This window comes from Leptosomus discolor, chromosome 6 (genome assembly GCF_034619465.1).
Source record: "Leptosomus discolor isolate bLepDis1 chromosome 6, bLepDis1.hap2, whole genome shotgun sequence".
In the NCBI taxonomy this organism is placed as follows: domain Eukaryota; kingdom Metazoa; phylum Chordata; class Aves; order Leptosomiformes; family Leptosomidae; genus Leptosomus; species Leptosomus discolor.
In genome coordinates, this window is record NC_141396.1 from 57,320,992 (window position 1) to 57,343,855 (window position 22,864).

Here is a 22,864-nt window from a genome sequence, read left to right on the forward strand (position 1 = left end):
ATCTGTAAATACATCTACTCACTGGTCCAAACAAATCTTCTTTAACAACATAATCCAGCAAACTAAATGGTACTTTAACCACCAGGCTCTTGACCATCAGCTGAACATAAAACCCTTCCTAACTAGAGTACAAGGATTTCCAAAGAGTAAACAAAAATTAAGGTCAGCAGGCAACAGTAACTGCAACCTCGGAAGACCAGAGAGGCAGAGCCTAGTTTCATTCCAGCTGTTCCCTCTGTGTCAACACCTTTTCTTATCACTTTTTGACACTTTATGTCCTAAAAACTCAGGGCTCGGTCACTGATTGACTATGCAGTGTCACAAGCTTGACCATTTGCACATTAGCATTGTTATAAATTTAGCTTCTACGATGTTACTGTGTCCAAATGAGAACTAAACAAGCAGTTTATTATTATCAGAATTCAAAACAAATTCGCTCAGTATTTTGAATAATCTTTTCTAACGTCTTCATTAGAACAGCTCAAGCCTGCAGCACAGGTTTTCAGCAGCCAAGGAGAGCTCTGACAGTAAAACTGTAACACAGCATAAAGTGTTGCTACAAACACTGGTCATAAATAACTTCACTTCCAAACTTGCTGTCCCCTCAAGAGTCCAGCGAATACTGACGACAAACTATGTTCCTTACCTGCCAGTGACAATTTTCAATTTGGCAACAGGGAGTTCAAAACATCTGACCACTGCCGCCCTCACCCACAACAAAGCTTCCTACTGACCCTACACTAAGTTAATAAACGCAGAACAGAATTTAACTAAGCCACTTCCATCGGGGGCGGGGAGGAGCATGTTTAGTTTACAGACATGCCAAAAAAGTACACTGCGAAGAAAAGGACTTTAAGTAAAAGGTCCGTTCAACGCATTCAAGAGCAAAGGGTGAACTGAGGCCCTCCCGCACCTCTCTCTAACTGAAACCACCGCAAACAGAAATGGAAATGCGGATTTTTTTCTCCCTAGGTCTTCTCTGCTTGCGGCAAACAGGAGACAAGTCCGACCTGGGACCGCACGGCCCGGGGATCCCAAACTGTATTTCCACCGCCCCGAGTTCCGGGAGAAGCCCGGGGCAGCCGCTGCGGCATGGGGGCCGCTCCCCCAGCGCCCGCCCCCAGCCGCCGGGGGCTCCTCGCCGCCCGCTCCGCTCCCCTGCGCGCCCCGCGCAAAGCCCGCTCCGGCCGCCGCCACGCACCTCCCTCGGCGGCGGCGGGACAAGCCCCGAGGCAGGCGGCAGCCCGGCTCCCCGCGGCGGACACCCCACCGCCGGCCCTCCCGCGCGCAGCATGGCGGCGCCGGCCCAGGCCGCGCTGGAGGCCCCGTTACCAGCAACACCGTTGCTAAGAACCGAGGCCTGGCCCAGGAACCGGCGCGCCCCCCCGGCTCCATCCCGCTCGCCCCCCCGCCCCTCACACGGCCGAGCGAGGCGCGGCCCGCCGCGGCGCACCCTCGCCCCCCGCACTCACCCGCCCCGGTACCTGCGCAGCGCGGCCGCCACCCTCCCCGCCAGCAGCCCGGGACAACGGCAACGGCGGCAGCTCACCTCAGCCGCAAAACAGGAACCGCGACGTCACTTCCTCCCGGCTGTTTCCGGAAGTTTCTGGAACGGCGCGCTGCCGCCCGGCCGCCCGCAAGCAGCGCGGGCGGAGCCTGCCCCCTGCCGGCGGGTCGGTCGCCTCCCCCCCCTCCGGAGGGCCCTGCCCGGTGCCGAGCCGCCCCCAGCGGTCGTGGGCCTTCCCCGGCGGGGAGAGCGGCCCGCAGCGGGCAGGGGCCTTTCCCGGCGCGGGTCTGCCCGGGCAGCCCGGCCGTTACTGCCAGCCGGCGGCCTCTGAGCCCCCCCAGGGCAGGCGGCTGGGCGGGAAACACCCCCGCCCCCCTCCCTGCGCTCCCCTGAGGGGGAAACGTGCCGCCCGGGTGGGCGGCTGAGGGAAAGGAGAAGGAAGAATCATTAAAAGCCCGCTCTGAATAGGCTGCTAGGAGTGAGAAGGCAACATTTCTTCCCCAGTGTGTGTCTTTAGTTTAGTCTTTAGTATTTTAGCCCCAGAAAAACCCTCACGCGTAATTCTTTTCAGGCCAGATGCGTCGTTTCCCAGTTGGCACCTGCACAGATCCCTTGTGCCGTTGGAATACATTTAAGCATCCTTTGGGTTATATTTGAGTATGTGGTTTTTCTGAGTGTCAAGGCTGAGAGCAGAGTATAAGCAGCCAAGTTATTATTCTATTTTAAAAATTTGGACTTCATCCATGATTTAAATTGCTGTAAAATTATATATTTCTTGCCCTTTATTTAAAAAGTCAGAGGAGGCATTGATTTATAGATCACCACAGTGAAATTAGAGAGTTTCCACAACTAAAATGTGAGCTCCCCAAATAAAGTCAATTAAAAGGCTACTTGTTGTTTTGGAGGTGTTTATGTAGGAGTAGGATCAGTTCAAAAAGCAAAAAGCACGCTTGGAAAAGACAGAGGAGAACCTCACATAGATCAGCAGGGCAAGTGGTAGGACAACCCTATAGGCTTGGTGCTTTGGGGGAAATACCAGCTTCAAAAGAAATATTGTTCTGTGAGGTTTGATGCTAAATTGTGGTCATGGAAACAAGTCTTCAAATTTAGATCAAAGAGACCCCTAGCGCCTTTATTAGTTCCCCACCAGCAAGTAGCTGTGAAGTCCAAGGTCTTGATCCACTTGGGGAAACAAAAAAAAAAGACAACTAGTAGGTTAGAGTGGCATTTCCTAAAAGGTAGGGTTGCAACCCTCAGAGGATTCCCAGCCTGGCAAGTGCAAAGGCAAGCGGCAGGTCGGTACTGTGCAGTTTGGGAGGAGATGGTGTAAAATTTTTATTTAATGCTTTAAACCTTCCTCGATGTGAAGAGTTTTTTCTTCAGCCTTTCATAACGAATGGCTGCTGAGAACAAAGTATGAACGTTCTTCAGTCTTTTAAAAATCTCACAGTGGCACACAAGGCAGCTGCTTTACAGAGAAGATTTTATATTAAAGTTATGGTACAACGGGCGCCAACCATAAAATTGTCTGTTCACCCACACAAGCAGAACGGTGGCGAAGCAGCAGAATTCCGTCTGGGATTACAGGGCTGAAATCACAACCCTGTCTACATCAGTGCCGCCAGGACCACTGCTGCTGTGACGCAGTGGCTGTACGGGTAAGAGCATTACATTCATGTGCCCACAGATTTTCTAACACTGCCCTGCCTCCGGACTGCACAGCTCCCCATTAGCACCCTTCAGGTACAGGGATAATGGCTGGGAAGGCTTAGAGGCCAATTTTGCACTTGGAGAAAGTTAAAATGTGAGAAGGGCAAATTGTGCCTTGCTCACAGCTGAGGGCAGGGCTAGCAGTACCAGATCCAATTTGGCGTTTTCTACAGCAAAACACAGAGAATGTTAATAGATGTTTCCAAACAAAGTTATAGAAAGAAACAAAATATTATATAATTACCAAAAAAAAATCGAAAATACATTTTAAGTGGTTTATGCTTGTCTTAGAAGTGGGACATTTACTGAGACTTTGCAGAACGGGTGATTTGCGCAGCCACTAATTACGAATACAACTATTAGGGCATCTTTTTTTTTAACTTATTATCTTTGATAGCTCAGGGTATCTAACATGGAACAATAACAAGAAGTACTTTATTTTTTAGAGTTTGTTTATATTGTGCACTTGATATTTAATTTTCTGTTCTCTGGGTTACAGGGAAAGGCAGGGGATTGCAATAAACACAGCACATGGCAAAGCCCCCCAGAAGAGGTACCGCGGGGTGTGCTGAAGGACACACTGCAGAGATCCAGGTGAATATGCCAAGTCTGCATCCCCAAAACTCCCGCAGTAAGGCAACGTGACCACAGCTTGTCCCCAAAACTCCTGTAGTAAGGCGACGTGACCCCAGCTTGCCCCACCAGACCTGAGCCGGCTTCTGCAGAGACACTTTCACGACTGTCCCCAGTGCTCCAGTTCTGAGCGATTTCACTTCTTTACGCTTGTAAGCACAAGGTTGGTGAGCTCTGGAACTGCACCCAGGCAGGAGCCGGTCTTACTGACTCGGCGGGGGGCAGCTCAGTCTGGCGGGCTGGCACAGAGTGCTACTGGACCTCCACAGACTTGGTGACATTCGGAAACAGTGGGACAGAGGTAGCAGCTCAGTGGTTTCTACTTATTTCTTAAGGTCTTAGCAGTGGGGAGAAGTAGCTCGGGAGACTCGAGGCTGAGGTTGCCCCTAACACAGCACCCATCAGACTGCTCAGCTCCTGCCGAAGGAAGGAGTCTCCACCTGCCACCTGTGGTTCCCCCCGTTGGTTAATGAGCACCATTCCACCCGAAGGCACCTTGCCAAGGTTTAACTGCACGCATGTTCCATGCACAGAAGGGGGGCACAAGTTAACAGTAATTTGGGGAGCGTGAGACTTAACAGGATGAATCTATAAAAACGTTAACAGTGGCAGATTTTTATCCCTTTTGATCAGCTTCCTGTAGAATTTAACAGAGAAACATAAAGAGTCGTTTCAAAAACACAGACCTTCATGGTCTTGTTTTGCTGGCTTCTGTTTGTTTTCAGATCAGAATGTTGCTTGCTGGTAAGCAGCAAAGGAAACACTGCTTTCATGCCGCTCTGCCCAGTGCACTTGTTGCCTCGGCCCAGTATGGCAGCACACCCACCTCTTGCCCCTTCAGGTCTTCAGAGGGTCAGCTCAGCCCCTAAGATTTTTCAGGCCAATGTGATCTAATCTGTATGTGCCCAGGCAAAGTCTCTGCTTCTCCCAGATCACCCAAAGCTCAAAATAAGATATTGTGGCTATGATCACTTTGCTTTTAACAGTAGCAGGTACTGCTGAACCAGATTTTACCTCCCTTCCTCGTTCAAGTTACATAGTTCAAGTACCACAGGACAGGACTAACTAGTTCCCCAAGAACTAATTAGAATTCTTCTGACCCATAGTTCTATTTGATCTGTATATTCAGTCACGCTCAGTTAAGATTTCTTAGAATTATTTTTAAACTTTAGCATTAATCATATTCAGATGTCTTACAATATTTTGAAAGTCCTTAAATGAGAACTGCCCACGTCAGTTTTTCCATGCAACAGAAGGACCTTGCAGTCTGTGTGCAAAAACTTAACACAGAAAAACAAGAGATGAACTGCAGGAGGTAAAGAGCCAAAATCACCTTCCTCCTCATCAGAGCTAATGTCATGGGAAAGATTTTAGAGGCAGGACTGGTAGAAAGAGGTAACAGGTTTAATTAGATCTACTTACAGGACTAATAAAACAGAAAAGCTTTAAGAGTCAGAAAACCTTCAAAGGTATTTGCAAAAGCATAAAGTATAAGCATTCTATGATTTTATGGCTAGCTGCTTGCAGCGGAGGACTGGAATATCGTGTTAAAGAGCATTAAATCTGATGTTGCTGGCAGAGGATCAACATTCCAATCACAAAAGCTGATAAGGTCTGGTGGGTGTGTCGAAGCTGGTATCAAAGATCCAGGCAGACCTGGGCTGGTGTCCAAGTGCAGCGTCATGAGTCAGAATAAACTGCGTTACCGAAGGATCATTGTTCAAGAATTTTCAACTCTCATTTGGAGCATGAGGGAAAGGTCTTGGTTCGCTTCAGCTGCCCACAAGTTAAGCACCTAGTTTAAGGCCTCCAACCATGAAGAGAGAGAGAAGGGCGTGATTCATTCCACCCTCTCTGGAGATGTATTTTGGTAAAGAACGAACCACCCTCTGGAGCTCTGCCTCTGGGTCGCCGCTCTGCCATCGGAAGCGCCTCGACAGCCGCCTTACAGATGGCCGAAGTTAAGTGAGATGAATTCAGGCCTAACTGGTAGCTATAACCTAATGATGGAAATAATGTGGCAGCATTCCAGGAAGTATTAGCGATTCACACAGTTCCCAGATTCTTTTTTTTAATCATTTTTTATGACTTATGGAGGTCAATTATGAAAAGCCCATCAGAACACAAGAAATGCTTAAAAATGCTGCATTAGAGAGATATTAATATTGGTCGCTTTGATGTGGTAATGGCTGTAGCCTTCCTGGCCTCCTGCTCTGGCCTGCTGCTTAATGCACCCGGTTTTTCTATTTACAGATTTACAGATTCTATTTTTGGTATTAGCAAAGAATATGAGTATATGTATCAAAGCTTGTTCTCACATCATTTAATTACAGTGCTACTAGCAAAGTAATTCTGGAAAGTGCCACTTAATTAAATATAAGCATTAACTTTTTGCTGATAGCTTATCAGAAACAATTAGAGTTGAAATATGGCAATACACCTAATGTTTAAAAATTTAAGTAGAAGCATTAAAAGCACAAAATAACCCATTTTCATCAGCACTCTCCAGAGTTTTTCTGCCGTGCACAACCTCAATTTTCATGGGTACGGTGCCTCTTCGGTAATCAAGAGGCTGCAAGTTTATCTGCGCTCCTCTTTGTAACCAAGAGCTTGAGCCGAGTGGGTGCTTTTGAAAGTGGTTAAAATATTTCAGGACAGCTGGTGTTTTTGCCAATTCCTCCCAAAGTATCCGATGTGTTCTACTGGTTCTTTGGGGTGTGCAGACAACAACCTACGAGCTGTCGTGGGCAGTCAGAATCTCTCACAGCGTAAGGCAAGTGCTTAAGCCTTGCAAGGACAGCTTGATCAGCATTTGTGTTCATTAACTTGAGCAGGGGCAGGCTTTCTTATCCATATGCCAGTGCCAAATATTAGTTAAGTCTATGTAATTTTTCATCAATAGCCAGATAGATCTAACAGATAATTAGACCTAAAGTATCTCTGCAGAACTTCGAGCTCTGCTGCTGTTTGCCTGAAAGTGCGAAGGAGAAAAACAATAAGCAGAGCTGTAACAAAAAGAATTATTCTTAATTGAAAATACAAAGGCTAGAAGGAACTAATTTCTTCAGAAGGTGTGTTTGACAACATACAGCAAAACCACATCGCAACTGATGAGAGATGCTTTTCCTACATCTAACATTTGGGTAAACAGAAGTAGCAAGATGATCTGCAATAACACCATCTGGTGAATGCCTGTTTCCTTCTTCAGCAATCAAGAGCTATGTGTAACTATAAACAGAGAACAAAACAGAAATAATGCAAAACTACTTTTCAGTCAAATGTTACACAGAATGAGCCAACAGCTGCTCTGGGAATGCAGAAAAGAATGATCCAGAATATAGTAGGACATTGGAGTAAGCTGTTCCTATAAATACATTAACACGCACTGCGGACAGGACGTATGTTTCTGCAGAGCTGTGGACAGGTAAACTTAGTCCCAGACTGCAGAGCAACTATTCTGGCGGTGCAACACAGCAACGATTTAACCATCACACACGAAACATTCATCCCCTGACAGTGTGACACCAGGCCTGCAGGACATCGGTGCGTGCCTTTATGTACACGCAGTCCCACCGGTGCCAGTCAGAATTCCCACATTTCTCCTGTTTGACTGATGCTCTGCTGGATTGCGGCTAGCACTGTACTGGGCTACCCCGCCTTTGTAGAGGACAGACAGATTACAGGAGTTTGTCCAAGAAGTTGCACTTCCAGATGTTTGATAGTGTTGGTGGCAGAAGAAGTGAATACACATGTAGGTGATTTAACATTTAGCTTTAGTCCTATGGTCTTTGCAACAATGTTCAGCATCATATCTATAAAAAGTTGTGAAAATAATTAAGACCTGTTTTTACTGAGCGTCATACTTTGCAGTTGATTTGCAAAATCCTTGAAAAGACACAGCAGCACTGGAAGTTGAAACAGCAAAGCCACAAAATCTTAAATCCAACCTTACCTGGTAAGTGCCATTTATTAACTACAGACATCCGACAAGGAAAAGAGTCAGTGTAGTCCACCCAGCCCCCAGTCACACCAAAGTCCACAAAAGGTACTTTGAAGATGCTGCTGTGTGAACTAACAAGCAAGTCAGAAAGATGATTAGGCTTTGGAGCACGTCTCAGATGAGAGGCTGAGAGCACTGGGGTTGTTCAGCCTGGAGGAGGCTGATTCCTCTTAGTACTGCCCAGTGACAGCACTAGAGGCAATGGGCACAAACTGGAATACAAGAAATCATGTTTAAAACTGATTAAAAATGTTTTATTGTAAAGGTAATTAAACACCGGAGCGTGTTGCCCAGAGAAATTGTGGGTCTCCATCCACGGAGACATTCAAACCTCCAGGAGGCAAGGCCCTGAGCACCCTGCGCTATCTAGGTGACCCTGCTTTGGGCAGAGGGGTCGCAGTGGGAGAGCTCCAGACATTCCTGCTGACCTCAACCACTCTGTTCTTTGAAATGGATTCAACTGGTCTAACTTCAGAATCGCTTGTTGCCTCCTGGTGTCTCTCTACACACATCAGAAATTACATTATGAGCTTTCCAGACTACCAGATACACACCAAAAGACAGGCAAGATATCCGGGCATTTGTTTTGTCTTCATGCTATGAATTATGAAGTGCCCTACCAGAGTTTTCTGTAGTTTTATGTTTACCCCGTTTTTAGTGGCAGGTAAGCTAAAGCTGAAGAATACATGATGCTATTTGTAAGTATTCCAAGATAAACATGCACAATAGTAACCTTATAAGTGCTGTTATCGAACTAAAAGTGAATTTAGCAAAGAAAATAACAGAAAAGCAAAGGGAAGCAGGTAATTGTAATTATCAAAGGAGATAAAAATTAAATTACACGTTCAGAGGGGCCCACGTATGTGCTAAAATTCCGGAAGAAGCTGGAAGAGATGTTTTTGTATGTTTGCTGACACAGCCGCATTCTTCACTATGAATTACAGCTTCTTGTGTTTTTATCCAAGGAGGCAGTTTTGTTCTTTCCAAAGATCCTGAAGCAGTTTTGTCAAAGCACATCAGTGAGCTTAGCTACGCTGTTTGAGACACACGCAGAAACAAAGCTAAACCTTAGAGCTGCAGAGCGGGAACTTCACAGCTCAAAACCTGAAGTTACAAACCATCCTGAAGGAGTAAAATCATAGAATCATTTAGGTTGGAAAAGACTCTCAAGATCATCAAGTCCAACCCAGCACTGCCAAGTCCACCCTAAACCATGTCCCGAAGTGCCACATCTACGCGTCTTTTATCGCACCTCCAGGGTGGTGACTCAGCCGCTTCCCTGGGCAGCCTGTTCCAACAGCAGTAACCTCAAGACCAAGGAACAGTTAATAGCAGCTTCCCTTTTAGATCCTGTTCACTATTATCCATCTTTCGCAAAAGAATGCCCAATTTACTGCAAAAAAAATAAAGGAGTGTTTCTGCAAAGTTTCAAGAAAACTCAAATTATTTTATTCACAAAAGCAGAAGTCAATAAAAATATAGATATCCTGATCAGTTTTACAGACCATGTTCATTTCTTCTCTCCTTCACTGACAGGCAAAGCATCATGAAAAAAAATAGTAACAAGCATTTACATCACAAACCATTATTAACACAGATTCATGTATATGAGCAAATATTTTAAAGTTTTTGCATATAATTATAAAGACAAAAAAATTACAGCTCCAACAAAACATTTCAAGAAAAACAGCTCTCTTGTTTTTTCCTTTTTGTTTCTGTGCTGTACTATTTTTCAGTGGTGAAAAGAGTATGTGCTGCCTCACTGGCATCGACAAACAGGTTTTGGTTTAAACTGAGATTTAGCGTGAGCTCACCGCACTCTTTAAAGTGTTTTCTTTGAATTCCAAACCCCTTTATAAATCAAATTAGGATGTTTGTGCTAGATTACTCAAGCGATGCCAAAAAACCTGTCCACATTGCTACTAATAGCATCAGGAAGCACTTTTTTTGTTTGTTTTTTAGTTACAGAGCACCCCACACAAAAATAACTGAAGATATCCTTGTTCAAATCAAACTTCTGTCAGCTCGGTGTTTACGCACCAGACTAGAGCCCGTCTTCCCTATTTCATAGACATGAAGTCTCTCTAGAAATCACAAGTGAGTTTGTGAAATTTATACAAGTCTGGCTTTCAGGACCATGATGGAAGACAACTGAGATCGAGGAATGAGACCAATCATTTCTGTTTTGTTTTTTTAATCCAGCTAGTAGGCCTAATCCCACATCTGGAGAAATTCTCACTGAGATAAACAGACCACAGTCTAATTTTATTTTTTTATTCTGCTTTTTATGCCTTTTAACTTTGGAGAGATGAAAAATTTGTGACATCTTCCATCATAAAGATAAACCTTGACAAAAATGTTTTTAGAACAGGTTACAGAATGATGAAACAAAAATGATTTGAAAACAAAAACCAAACAGAAAATGCTGTCATTTTTCAAAAAGCAAGTATTGAACTAGGAGGACAAAACACTGAAGTTCAGAAATGGACTTCAAGGAAGGGTTGTCCTGCACAGACACCAACTCCAAACCCATAATTATTACTGCTGTACTTCTGATGATCACAGTCTACCGCATGCAAAGTGCCTGCCTCTGCCTACCTAAACTTTGGGAGCATCGCAACTGGGAGAGAGTTTGCTTTTCTTTCAAAAAAACAGAAAATCCATTTTTATATATAAACAATTCTTGCTACGTCAGAGCTACGAGGGAGCACTTAGACCACCTTGGGCCTCAGGAGATGACTAAAGGCACCTACATCATTTCTCATACCTTTAGCTCCTGCTCCTTAAAATACCCAGCACCAGATCCGTGAGCAGCAGGGACTCGTGCCTCATCCCGGCTGTACGGAAGCAGCCGGCAGTCAGACCTGAAAGCACTCGCTGCCAAGGGGAAGCCCGGCCCTCTCCTGACTGCGGTCCGGATGCTGGCGCTGGGGTGAGCTGCCGCAGCACAGCCTGAAATCTGGGCCACCATCCCACCGACGGGAGCACCTCAGAACTTCGCCCCTAACGTACAGAATACACAAGACAAGATCACCCAGTACTCCACACCGAAGAAATACGAAGTCAGCATATTTTCAGCAAACCCCAATTCTCTGCTGAAGTTTTCTGCAACTGTGTGGTCCTCGCAGTTACAGGACCGCACCTCTCTGCAGCCGACACCTGGCCCCAGCCGGCCCTCTGTCCAACCTGCGCTCCCAGGAAGGGACAGCAGCGGTGGGCAGCGACTCCTGCAGACGCAGAACGCGTGTGCTACCAGTCATCATTACTTGGCATGGCTCCAACACAGTCTTCAAATACGAATATTTAATAGAAAATTTAAATTCAGTTTTACAAAATACAGATACAACACTACTCAATGTAGCAAAATAATGGAATTGAAAAATAATTTCAAAATATTTAAAGCATTAGGTTCTAAAATAAATAATGCTATCTAAAAGAAGTGTTCAAGGTTTTGCAATTAGGAAGAGGCAGTTCCACTATTACTGATCTCTTGTTCAACTTCTTTACAAGTTCCATAATTTATGTAGAAAAATATACAAGAAAAGAATTTTGGGATAAAGAATAGGCTGGGCATGTAACATTTAACATAAATAAAAAGCCTAAAGCAAAACCGAAAAGAAAACCAATCATTTTATTTCTGTACATCAAGACTACAAATAGTATTTTAACACTTCATTTATTACCCAAATTAGGAAATTATACATTTTTATATGGTTACTAGTAAACATCTTCAAATCACTCAGCTTCCCCACATCTAAAAGGATATTGCTGGTTACTGCTTATTAAATACGAAATCCAACAGTTTCCAGTAACAGCAAAATACTTTTTTGCATAACAGAGGAATACAAATTTGATTGCAAATTTTGATGATTTAAAATATAAAACTAAATTTCAGAGGGATGTACTTATGAATCTTGCAGTTTGAACTTAATTCCTTTTTTTAAACTGACTGCAGTTGGCATCGAATACCCAACGACATGCCTACTACTAGAGGATCAGTTCCTTCCATACGAAAGCAAATTTTTTCCCAGATATCAAATTATATTAAGCAGCATATTCCCACCTCCTTTTCTTAGCAGAAAGACTGCAGGCAGATGGAGATAAAAGCTGTTTAATCACAAAAAAATAATGAATTTGACTAGTCTACAGCACAGATGTGGTATTTAAGATGGAAAGAAATGAATGCGAAAAGGAATGTGAACACCACAGGCTTCCAATATAGAAGATAAAGCCTGATAACTTTGGTTCAAATCATTTTAATAGTTGTTACATGTCTATTTTTCCAAAGTGATGACTTTTTAATGTCCTGTGTATGCCACAGGAGTCTGATACATTTAAAAAAAAATAAATCTGTACAGGCATAAGAGACGGAAACAGAACAGAGAAAACATGGATAGTCACATCCACTCACGACAGCGTTCAAGTGATAATGACGCAGCCAAAGGTTGAACTTAAAACAACGCGAATCTGATTTCTCCACGGTATTTCAGAAAGCACAAATGGAGTATTACAACGTTTTATCTCAGTGCCTACCATCTTGAGGGAAGGTAGTATAAAACAAAATCAGTTCTGCAACAACTATGATCTGTAAACAATTCTACAACATAAGGAAAGATGTTAGGTTATCAGTAATGAGCATTTTCAACCTCTCAGTTCTCGGATATCTGCAAAAACATCTGCTTTGCTTCCACCTACAAGATTAATTACAGGATGTTAGCCCTGTCTCATCCCAACGTGCTGCATGGTACACAACTTTATTGCCAGTTTGTGAAATTATTTATGTTTGAACAGCACAAAGCCAAAGCTTCATCTTTGGTTAAGGTCACTGAGATGTCACTGTTCTTTAAATGTGCTCTTTCTTTGCATAAACACATAAAATAGCCACACTGCACACAGCATTCATTGTTTTGAATCATAAAGCAGTGTCAATGTAATATTAATTAACGACACCTAACTAAGAAATCATGTTTTAAAATGAAACCTATTTGAGGATATTTGATAAGACATAAGAGCTGCAGAAATCTAGAGAAATTCCCTTAAAACTGCTCGGGTACGGGTGCTGCTTATAGAGTAGGCACTGGTTAGTTCCTCTGCAGATCATCCAAGTGAGCATCAGTTCGACTCAGCTCAATTCAAATCCAGCAGCACATTCAATGGCATAGAGAAGCTTGCTTCGCATAAGGTTTTCGTCATAAAACTCGGGAAGCTTCAGCAAGTTCATGCAGGTACTGGCAGTAGGCAGTCTGTCTAAATCAGATCCTCCATTGTGAATACAAAATGCAGGATACAACTCCTGAAAAATGCAACAGAAAAAAATCATCAAAAAATACACACAAGCCAAAACCTGCCCCATAACAGCTGGCACAGATTTCTAGGAAATAAATCATTAGATTAAAACCTGTCACAACGACATACTCAAACGGCATTTTCTTTCATGCCTGGTGGCCCCAAAGGCACTCTTGAATTGTGTAGTGCCTCCCTCTACCTTGTCCCCACCAAGATCCATTAATTTGCAAAACACAAAGAAATTTATTTGGTTCTAAGGGAAAAACAATAAATTGTTATTGTTCATACACTCTATTCTGCAAATTCATGATGCTACAAAACCAATGAAACAGGCAAAGAGCAGCACGCCGGACATTTTTTGTTGTATTTGGAAGAAGCAACAGACTCTCCTTACAAAACCTCCCAAATGCCCACGGATGCTGTTTACTCCATAGGAACAGGAAAACAATGGGTTCCTGCAATACTCGTGTTTTCTGACAGCAAAATACATGCTGAACACAAGGAATAACAGAACACCAGCAGCAATGGAGGTAAATGGGAAAGGATGTTCTGTCATGTTTGAATGACACATATTTGCCATTGTGTAACGACACGGCTTCTTCTGAGAATTATACTTTGGGTTTTTTCTTTCCAGGCAGAGAAGACATCATTTCTGCAGACACAAAAATCGCAACAAAGGCAGTTTTGCTCTGGCTAATGAAGTGACGTGCCACGCCAGTTACAGCATTCTTCTGTTAAGAGTTTAAACGTATGCCAATTTTATGCACAAATTCTACACAAGCATTTACTTGTCATGTTAAAGTGATGCTCTGAGGAGAAAGAGGATACATGAGTGCCCAGATCTAAGAACAAATTTGATAATATTATAGTACTACATCAATTTCTTTGGGACATAAAAAAAAAAATCCCAAACAAATAAACAAACAACAATCAAACATACCCTTTCAGTGTTTTCCTCCTAGATCTTTAGTTCATTAGCATATCCCAGATAGATAAAATAAATTCAAGTGGGTGAGTATCAAGCCATCATTTTCCTTCTACTCACCACACTATACAATGCTATTTTCTTTGTTAAAATCAAATGTCTAATACAATGCTAAAGGCACTTCTTGCCCTGAAGGGACTGCTGTCAACCCTAACCTTTCAGCAAGCCTACAATTTATGAATTTCAAGATGAACAGTACTAATGACTTCACTGGATCTGTTCACGTGTACAACTAAGAAAGTATTTACACTGCCATGGTCTAGAACTCTGAATCGAGAGGAACTTTATATTCTCCAAATAAAGATCTAACTTTATTTAAAGCAAGTATACTTGGTGTTTCCTCACAGAGTGTTTATGAAGTCACTCAGCTGTTCCTGGGATGCTATTGATGTGCACAGTGAGGCTGTAATGACATAAGCTTGTCAAATCCTGATTATTCTTCTGATGTGGTAACTATTGATCTGAGGAACAGACTCCAAGATGTGTTGTATGTAATATTTAATTGTTTTAATAAAAAAGGATTTTTTTTTCCTGTGAGAAAAGAGTATAGTGAAAAATGTATTTATTTGTTTCCTCTAAAGCACTGCTTTTGCTGGCAAGAAAGTATTAATTTTATCAAATGCTTCCCCAAGGTAAAACATTTCTGACTTTAGAAACTGGAAAAAAATCCCAGCTCCAAAGGCAAAAGGTCAATGAGATTCTAAGCTAAATTATTGTTCAAATGGAGGCCTTAAAAGTATTTCATGGCTAAAATGCTGCATTTTTAGTGTTCCTTTCAAAATGCTAATTGAATTCCCCTACTTTAGCTTTAAAAATGGAAAAATGAAGTTCTAAATTGAACTGTCATGCCAAGGGCACCATTTGTTGCATAATTAAATACTGTACAGCGGGAAACTGCAATAGTTTGGAAGTGAAAAGTATCATCAATTTATTATGTGACCTGATTGGAACTTAACAATTTCCAACCATGCTTTAATGATTTTTTTTTTCTGTCCGTAACAATCACATTTATTAAACTTATTAAACTTTAATTAGCTTTAGTAAATGTTACTCTGAGCCTAAATCTGGCAGTGAGAGTTTAAAATTTTTAAATGATGCAAACCTGGACTGTGCTATCTATAAACTATGAATGTCAAGACATTTCCTTATCTTTAAGAAAACATGAAAGTCCCACAACATAAAGCACCCAGAAGACTTCAGAGTGAGAACCAGAAATTGTGCTCCTCTCAGAGAAACACAGTACACATATTAAAACTGTAAACAAATGTGGAAGATAGCTTGTGTTAATGTCTACCATCAGCATAACTATATTCAGACAGTTATTTGGCCAGTAATATTCAGCACTCCCGCAGCTTTGCCCTCTTCATCTTCAAAGCTCTAAACAACACGCTGGCATAGGCTGCCAAGACGTTACCAATACCAGTTACCCACTTCCTTTTCTGGCAAACCCCTGGTTCGTTGGTAAACTTGTGTTAACAAGATACTACTGCAAGCATCGTGCAAGTGATTGACCTAACGCCCGCCCAGGCTGCCCAGCAAAGCAGCAGTTATGCCTCTTCATTCTGCTTTCTGTTGGCAAGACTGTTGCATGTGGCTGAACTCGGAAGTCTGTGGCACAGTACATTCATCTTTTTACTTACTGCTATCATGCTGGAAATTTGATGACTATTTTACTTCCATTTTTTCCTAGCCAAGTATGTTAAAAGTCAGGTTGTGGCCTATCTCCCAAGCACACACACAAACTTCAGCTTTCCACATATGGCTTCTTTCTAATGTGTCACTGTCAGCCTTAATATTTTTAGACATTTGATTCACTTCCTCCATCTCTTCAAATGTCACGCTGGCTACCTCAAAGCTGAGTAGCTGCATCTGCATTTCCTCCACTCCCCTTGTAATCAAAAAGGATGACAGCAAACGGAGACTTCTGTTTACTTTGTTTCCACACGGTGTTTCCCAGTTCTCCCTTCATTACACGACTGTTGTGCACTGTTCTATCTTGGTCTCTTCCCACAGTTTTCTAATTGTTCTTCCCACTGTCCTACAAAATCCTGTCTGTTGCTAGAGCACTGCACAGTGATATTCCCATAAACTTGGAGAGTTTAAGACAAATGCTTGTTTAAGAGAAATGCTTGCAGGCTTTTAAATAATCAATCACACAAATCGATCAACAAATACCCTAGATAAGATTCATGTGATTAAACAGCCATCTCCATTGTCTCCATATGCCAATCTAGTCATCCTGGACACTCTCTACTGTTAAAGGGTTTACGTATGTTTTGTGGAGCCTAAGACGTGCCCATTTCATCCTGAAGCAGACACGTGGAACAGCCAGACAAGTTACCAACTGCAAGTGCCAATTCCCCTCCTCGGTGCCTATAAAAGGAGTATAACTGAGCTACAGGTTACAGGTACTGAAGGTGGAGGATACGTTGCCTGTCCCCATGCTGACAGCGCCACACAGCCGCTGAAGGGACCAGGCCGTGGGTGAGACCGCACAGAGGGTCACAGAATGGCTGTACCAAAGGGAGGTTTACATGCTCCCACGCTGCGAGGGCAGTGCTGCACACCCGCCCAGCTAAGAAACAGGAAAACAAACAAAAGGACTGAAGAGGGGAGGGAACACGTAGTTGCGGCATAAGGGGAGAGGTGGAAGTCAAGGGGAAAGGGCCGTTCTTCCCTGCAGAACATGGCACTAGAAACAACTCTTCAAAATTGCTCTGCTGCCTGCAAAAAAACCACGCTGTGTAAGCTACTGGGAGTATTCTTTCATCACCCCTAGCAACTGATCCACATACTACTGCACGACAGCCCATGTATGCTTTTATGTATTTTAAATCATTGAAGTGTCAGAGGACTGTGTCTGAGACCACAGTGTTTTCAATACTGGAGTGTCTGCTTGCTTGTTTTCCAGAGAAAAACTTTATTTATGACAAAAGTAAATCATCAAAAGTTTGAGAATTCTAGAATGAATTGTGTTTAATTCAGTAGTGTGGTACTTATCACAAAGTACTACAAACATCTAAGCTGCATGTGTGGAAGAAGGCGGGATGTTTTGTTTCATTTTTTACTTCTGACATCTCGATTTTGTGTCACCTCCAGGACACGTCACAGGAAAGGGCCCAATTCCTACAGCTGAGAAGAAATTCTTCTAGCATTTGCCTTTCAAGTATTTTTTTAAATGCTGATAAAAAAACCCAAACAAACAAAAACCCCAAACAACCCCACCAGAAGGAACTTTCACAGTATGAATCAAAGAATTTTGCAGTTTTTTCAAGTATGTTGTTTCCACCTCCAGACTATTATGTATATCTGAATTCCTTGTTCCTATATAAAATGTTACTATCTATCCCTGAAGTATTTCTGTAATGAGAAAATGTTTATTCAACACCACTTACTTTACAAAACAGCTAACAAACCTTCAAGTACTTACACAATACCTGCATTCATTTCTTGTGGGTTCGTCTACCTATTTTACCTAATAATCGTAGGAAATTAGTTGCTATCTATTGCTAACTAAATGTTATACCACAGTACCTCATGATGTGAAAATTTACTAAGCACATGTACTCAAATTTTGTTTAGCAACAAATCATATTCTTACTTGTAAGGAACTTGATGATGCAATGCCTGCATTTGTTCTACATAAGCCCACTTCTGCTTTAATATTACTAGACAGCACAACAGTAAACATGCTGTTGACCACTGCACTAAAGGTGCTGGTGTTGCTATGAAGCAATTTATTCTTTTATTTTCTTACAGAAAAGCATTGAATGTTCCCACATTTTACAGGAAATTAAGTCCACGGCCAATTCTTGGCCAGAATTTTACAGCCCAGCTGACACTCATGGTTAGAATATCCCAGAATTTAGTTTCAAAATGTCTTCAACTTGCCTCAGCCTTTCTTTAGTTTTACAAGCAGTAGACAAAAGTCTTCTTCATACTTAGGCTTCACTATAAATAGCAAGCTAAGGATAGCAGCAAAATATTTAGACACATAGAGTAATGAGCTATGACCCTATAAGCAGATAAATGGTAATTAGAAGGAAACACAATACATCTCCCACTTCAAACGGTTAATTTAAAAGGCTCAAATTAATAGCTGCTTTTATATCCTAAATCCTCTTTTGCTTTATTTAAAAGATGTTATTCTTAACTCAAGCAGTTCCTTGAAACTGGTAGCCATACTGCTTCTGCACAGTAAGATGAAATGGCAGCAAGGATCTTCCACGCCAAAGAGTAAGCGCTCTCAGCAACGCGTCTGTAGGCTTATCAAATGTTGCGGTTGGAACAGAAAACCACGGAACAACATTTCATTTAGTATTTTAAAGCTATACTCATTACACGCGCAAATGCAAACATTGAAGCTGTTTCTGTAGTCACAGAGGAACATTCTTCTCAAATTGTAAATTCCTACAGACAAGACAAGCTGGTACCATAATCCGTAGTGTTTACAAAAACGTGCCAGGAGCTGAGAAGACATATACCTTAAACCCCAGCAGGGGCGGTCGAGAGCAGCTTGTTACAAACTTGAGTAGTTTGCGTTTCTCTTCATCAGTGAAGCTTTCTACAACTCTCCAGAATATTTTTATTACAGGATGGTCTGCTGTGTAGCCACCTATAATAAGATGTAAATGATTTATAGGTAGAATAGTTCTACGTAAGAAATAAATTCTTCAGAAAACCTAGCACCAATCTTGAAAAGCTTGAGGAAACTGTTATAACCAGCAGGCTTACACTGCTGACCTCCACTATCTATAGATCTCCTTGATCACTGCATTTTGAGTTTCTCATTCATTGCTTACCCATGGCTACTATCTCCCTCAGCTTAACTGCAGTCGTCTTCACCAAATCCTGTTTGTTTATTTTGAATTAATTTTATTTAGTTTAGCATTTATCCAGTTACTTTGGGTTACTGCTTTTTACTCCAAGAGTTTGCAACATCTGCAAGACTCAGGATGTTACTCAATGAATCAACTTACCTTGAGGGTAGACTCAGATGTGAACTGATGATATAGTAGCTACTTTTTGATTACATTCATAATAAATGCAGAGAAAACTGAAGGAAGACACCTTGCATTTCTCACAAGGAAAAAATACGAGCTCTCTCTTCAGGCTGTCTGAGAAACGGTAAGTATCTGAATGTGGTGGCAGAAACAACTATCCCAAATTCATTTGCAGACTTATTTTCAGGGCAACCAGACACAACATCCATTTAGAAAAGGAATTACATGTCCTCTAATTACCCGGCTATAAGGTTGTATTTAAGTGTTTGAATAAAATAAACTGCATACCTGTATTTCTCAGCATTTATAAAACTAGGTTGCAAATTTAACCAATCTTCTGAAATGCAGGCCTGTCTAGAGAGCTTGGCCAAAGTTAACAAGAATGACCCTACAACTTGTTTCTAAAAGCTAGGATAAAAAGCAAGTTTATTTATTCCTGAGTCACTCATAATACGTTTTTATATCCAAGTAAAATATGCTTACCTGAATAGTTTGTGAAAGATTTAAGGTCATCCAAACTAATAGGAACCTGGGCACCAGAAATCAGAACCTAACAGCAACGGAGATTAGTCAGTTACATCACAGGCAAAAATTAGCATTTATTTCTCTTGAACGCAATTATTTTCTGCAGTTTTAAGCAGAATTACCTGTATTTCCTGTTGATCAAACATTCGAAGCCATTCAAGATTCACCACATTGGCCAGTCCCTGACGGAAAGCAAGGCAATGCTGTCGAATTTGTTTGTTTAACCTGTAGTCTGCCACCAGATGGATGTATGCGATTCGGTTAGCGCTGGTAACGGGAATATCTTTTCCACCTGGCTTCAGCTCCACCACCTATAAACACAAAAATTTTCATCATCTTGGTAGACTTTAATTCTGTGTGCTGTAACTGTGAAGTTGAACTGCAAAACACTCTAGTAAGTGATGAATACATTGGAGTTTACTAGAATATACTCAAGAATATTCACCTCAAAATAAGATAAAAGACTATGACAAGTTACAAGGTAGGGGGTTTTCTGTTCACTCATAAGAGCACATTCTACGGCACCCAGTTTTCAGACCTAGACCTCCAGCTGCCAATGCAGCTGACTGCATAGTCCCGTGGTTTATTACCACAAAGCAGATTCAGCAAAGTCAGAGCTCTTTTATAGGAGACTGGGTAATACTAAATTCACCACTGCAAGTCAGGCAGAAACTGAGGTGAAAATCTTCCCCTTGGCAAGCTCGCCCCTAGCTTCGCTGATGGTATTAAGTGCCCCAGAAGAGAGAGTAGCCTGTATAAGCACAGAGCTCACACAGAGCGTTCTCCTTCCACTTGGATTAGGAAAGCTGTGCTTGACTGGCTCGGCTCTTCTCTAACTGTTCAGTGAATTCCGCAATGTCTGCTGAGTCAAAATGCAGATCCCGACACAAGCCTAATTTACAGAATGGTAAGCTTCGCAACTCCTACTGTTGAAAATTCAAGTTACACATGCTGAGTACTTTCAAAAAAAGTGTAAAAAAAAAAAATAAATCAAACAAAGAAACAAAATCCAGCCTAAACCTTTTTTTTTTTCCTACTGAGAAGCTTAACTTTTGTCCTTCAAGCACACCAAGATACCTCAGCATGGGAGAATTTTTAATGAAAAAGCCCCAAATCAAAGATACTGTAATTGCATTGTGACATAGACCAGGATCAATGATAGTTGTTATTAAAACATTAAAGACCTTTACATATTCTACTCTTTACTACAAGAGGTTAATTTTGTTGAGTAGCAGCCCAATTGGAAGGGATTCAGTACCAAGAGGAGGATTAAAAAAACTGAAAAGCTGAGATACTGCCACCTTCTGATCCCTTCCGAAAAAAGTTTGTTTTTCTACAGACTGGAGTCAGTCATTTTTATATACTTTTTTTTAAACAATTGCGCATTTCAGTCTGTGGTAGCAATCAGATCATTAGAGCACAGAGAGTTACACAAGTCTTTTGTAACATGCTACCTAGTAATGTGAGCTGTTCTAGTACTAAGCAAAATGGTAAGATAAAAAATTCACAGTGCTTTTTGAGCATTCAGAGTTTTACTTGACTCATTGGTTTTTAAGGCCAAAACAGGACATTAAGATCTGTGAATCTGACCTCCCAGATAACACAGGCCAGAGGATTCTGTCTAGAGATTCCTGTATTTAACTCAATAAATCCATAGATGAGTTAGAGCACATTTGTTAGAGAGGCAGGCAATTCTGGTGTAAAGAATCTATGTGATGGAGTATTTACCACTTTCCTTGATAAACTAGAACAACTCGAATTAAAATAGGTGTTAAAAATGTGTCTGTCTTCCCACTTTAATCCTTCAACTGCAAGCTTCTTACTTTTATTACACCTACAGTAAAAACCTCATCAATACTCTACTGTGTCTGTGTACAGGTAGTTCTGACTATGCTTAAATCCTGCTCCCTGAAGAATTAAGTAAAATGAAAGTGTCAGTTTAGCTGACTACATTTCACTCCCTGCACACATTAGCTTGCTCCCTCCTGAGTGAGTCCCCTTCAACAAGCATGATGGACACAAGAGGCAGGATAGCTTTCCCTGGGGCCTGCTCCTTGCGGGGCCTGGCAGGCGATGCAGCTGGCCACTCCAGGGGGTACAGGCCAGTACCTGGGGCCACTGACTGGCCTGAGGGTGAGGATATTTTTCTGGTAAAGCCCACAAGGAGTATTAATAGCAGTATGGGATGTGTGATGGGAAGGGGCCCCTGCGCTGCTAAGCTTTCTCCTCTGCTACTGCAGGCAACACCACAGTCTAGAAATGTACTGCGTTTCATCCCACTACAGTAGTTTTACTCCTGTCATTGGAAAGTCAGTCAATAATAGGATTCATCTAATTATTAGAAACATTCTAATTTCCCGCTTCAAGTCCAACGGGTAAAGTTTGTTCATACCCTTTGTTCTGATTTCAGTATTATCCTATACCTTAACCAGCTCTTTCCTTCCTCCTCAATCATATCCATGTTGTTATTACTTATGGGCAGCGACTTCATTAATCTTCCCAGAGACTTCTTCACTCAACTAAAATAAGTCGGGTTCCTTTAATTTCCTCCTATAAAATACCCTTTTACAAAGACTAACAACATCACAAAGCTTTCTCTTACATATTATTTAAATTCCTGTCCTCTTCAGTGTTACAGGATCAGAGCTACTTACAAAGTTCCACATGATCAGATCACTGGCGAGACCTCAACACTACTAATACTTTGCTCATGTACAAATTTTCTCTGTTTGTTTTGCAGAACCGCATAATTACTTGTTCTTTTGTCACTACTTCACTAAATACAATTCCTCTCTGAGGTATGGACACATTGAATTTGGCCATATTAAAGTATATTTGTACCACCTAACTCATCAAGCTTAAGAATACGGACACCAACCATAAGCTAATAGTTATTATTCCATTTGTGTACAGCAATTTCTGTGAGCTCAGTATTTACACAAAAAGATGTTTGAACAGACTTCCTAAAAATAGCAAAAGGGAACTACTGGCCAGGTGTTCCAGAAACTGCTGTGTTTTAAGTTTGATGCCAGCACTAGGTGAAGAAAAACATCTAACCATCCCTGCAGGTCAGCAGAGATCAGGACACAGACTAATTTATGCTTATTTTTACATTATAATAGTATCATCTCCACAGTGGTCTAAGGATGTCAGGAAAACTGTATTAATTGTATAGTAAAAGCTACTCTCTCCTCCAATAATGTTCTTCCAGCAAA

The 22,864-nt window shown here is 41.8% G+C and overlaps 2 protein-coding genes across 5 annotated transcripts in view; both read right to left on the bottom strand.

Moving 5' to 3' along the window:
* Positions 1 to 1,580, bottom strand: part of DNAJB6 (DnaJ heat shock protein family (Hsp40) member B6) — a 62,227-nt gene extending 60,647 nt beyond the window's left edge. For 2 of the 4 annotated variants that reach the window (XM_086466441.1, XM_086466438.1), the window contains exon 1: positions 1,473 to 1,540. The gene's annotated coding sequence lies outside the window, so the exon portion shown is untranslated. The other 2 variants (XM_086466440.1, XM_086466439.1) reach the window with 2 other exon arrangements.
* Positions 1,581 to 11,461: 9,881 nt separating this feature from the next.
* The window catches only part of UBE3C (ubiquitin protein ligase E3C), a 79,573-nt gene continuing 68,170 nt past the window's right edge, over positions 11,462 to 22,864 (bottom strand). The window contains exons 20-23 of the mRNA XM_009960955.2: positions 19,772 to 19,960; positions 19,608 to 19,674; positions 18,606 to 18,736; positions 11,462 to 13,143 (exon numbers count right to left, since the gene is read on the bottom strand). Of these exons, the coding sequence (XP_009959257.2) occupies positions 12,973 to 13,143; positions 18,606 to 18,736; positions 19,608 to 19,674; positions 19,772 to 19,960 (558 nt within the window). The 3' untranslated portion in view covers positions 11,462 to 12,972. The remainder of the gene's footprint in view (positions 13,144 to 18,605; positions 18,737 to 19,607; positions 19,675 to 19,771; positions 19,961 to 22,864) is intronic.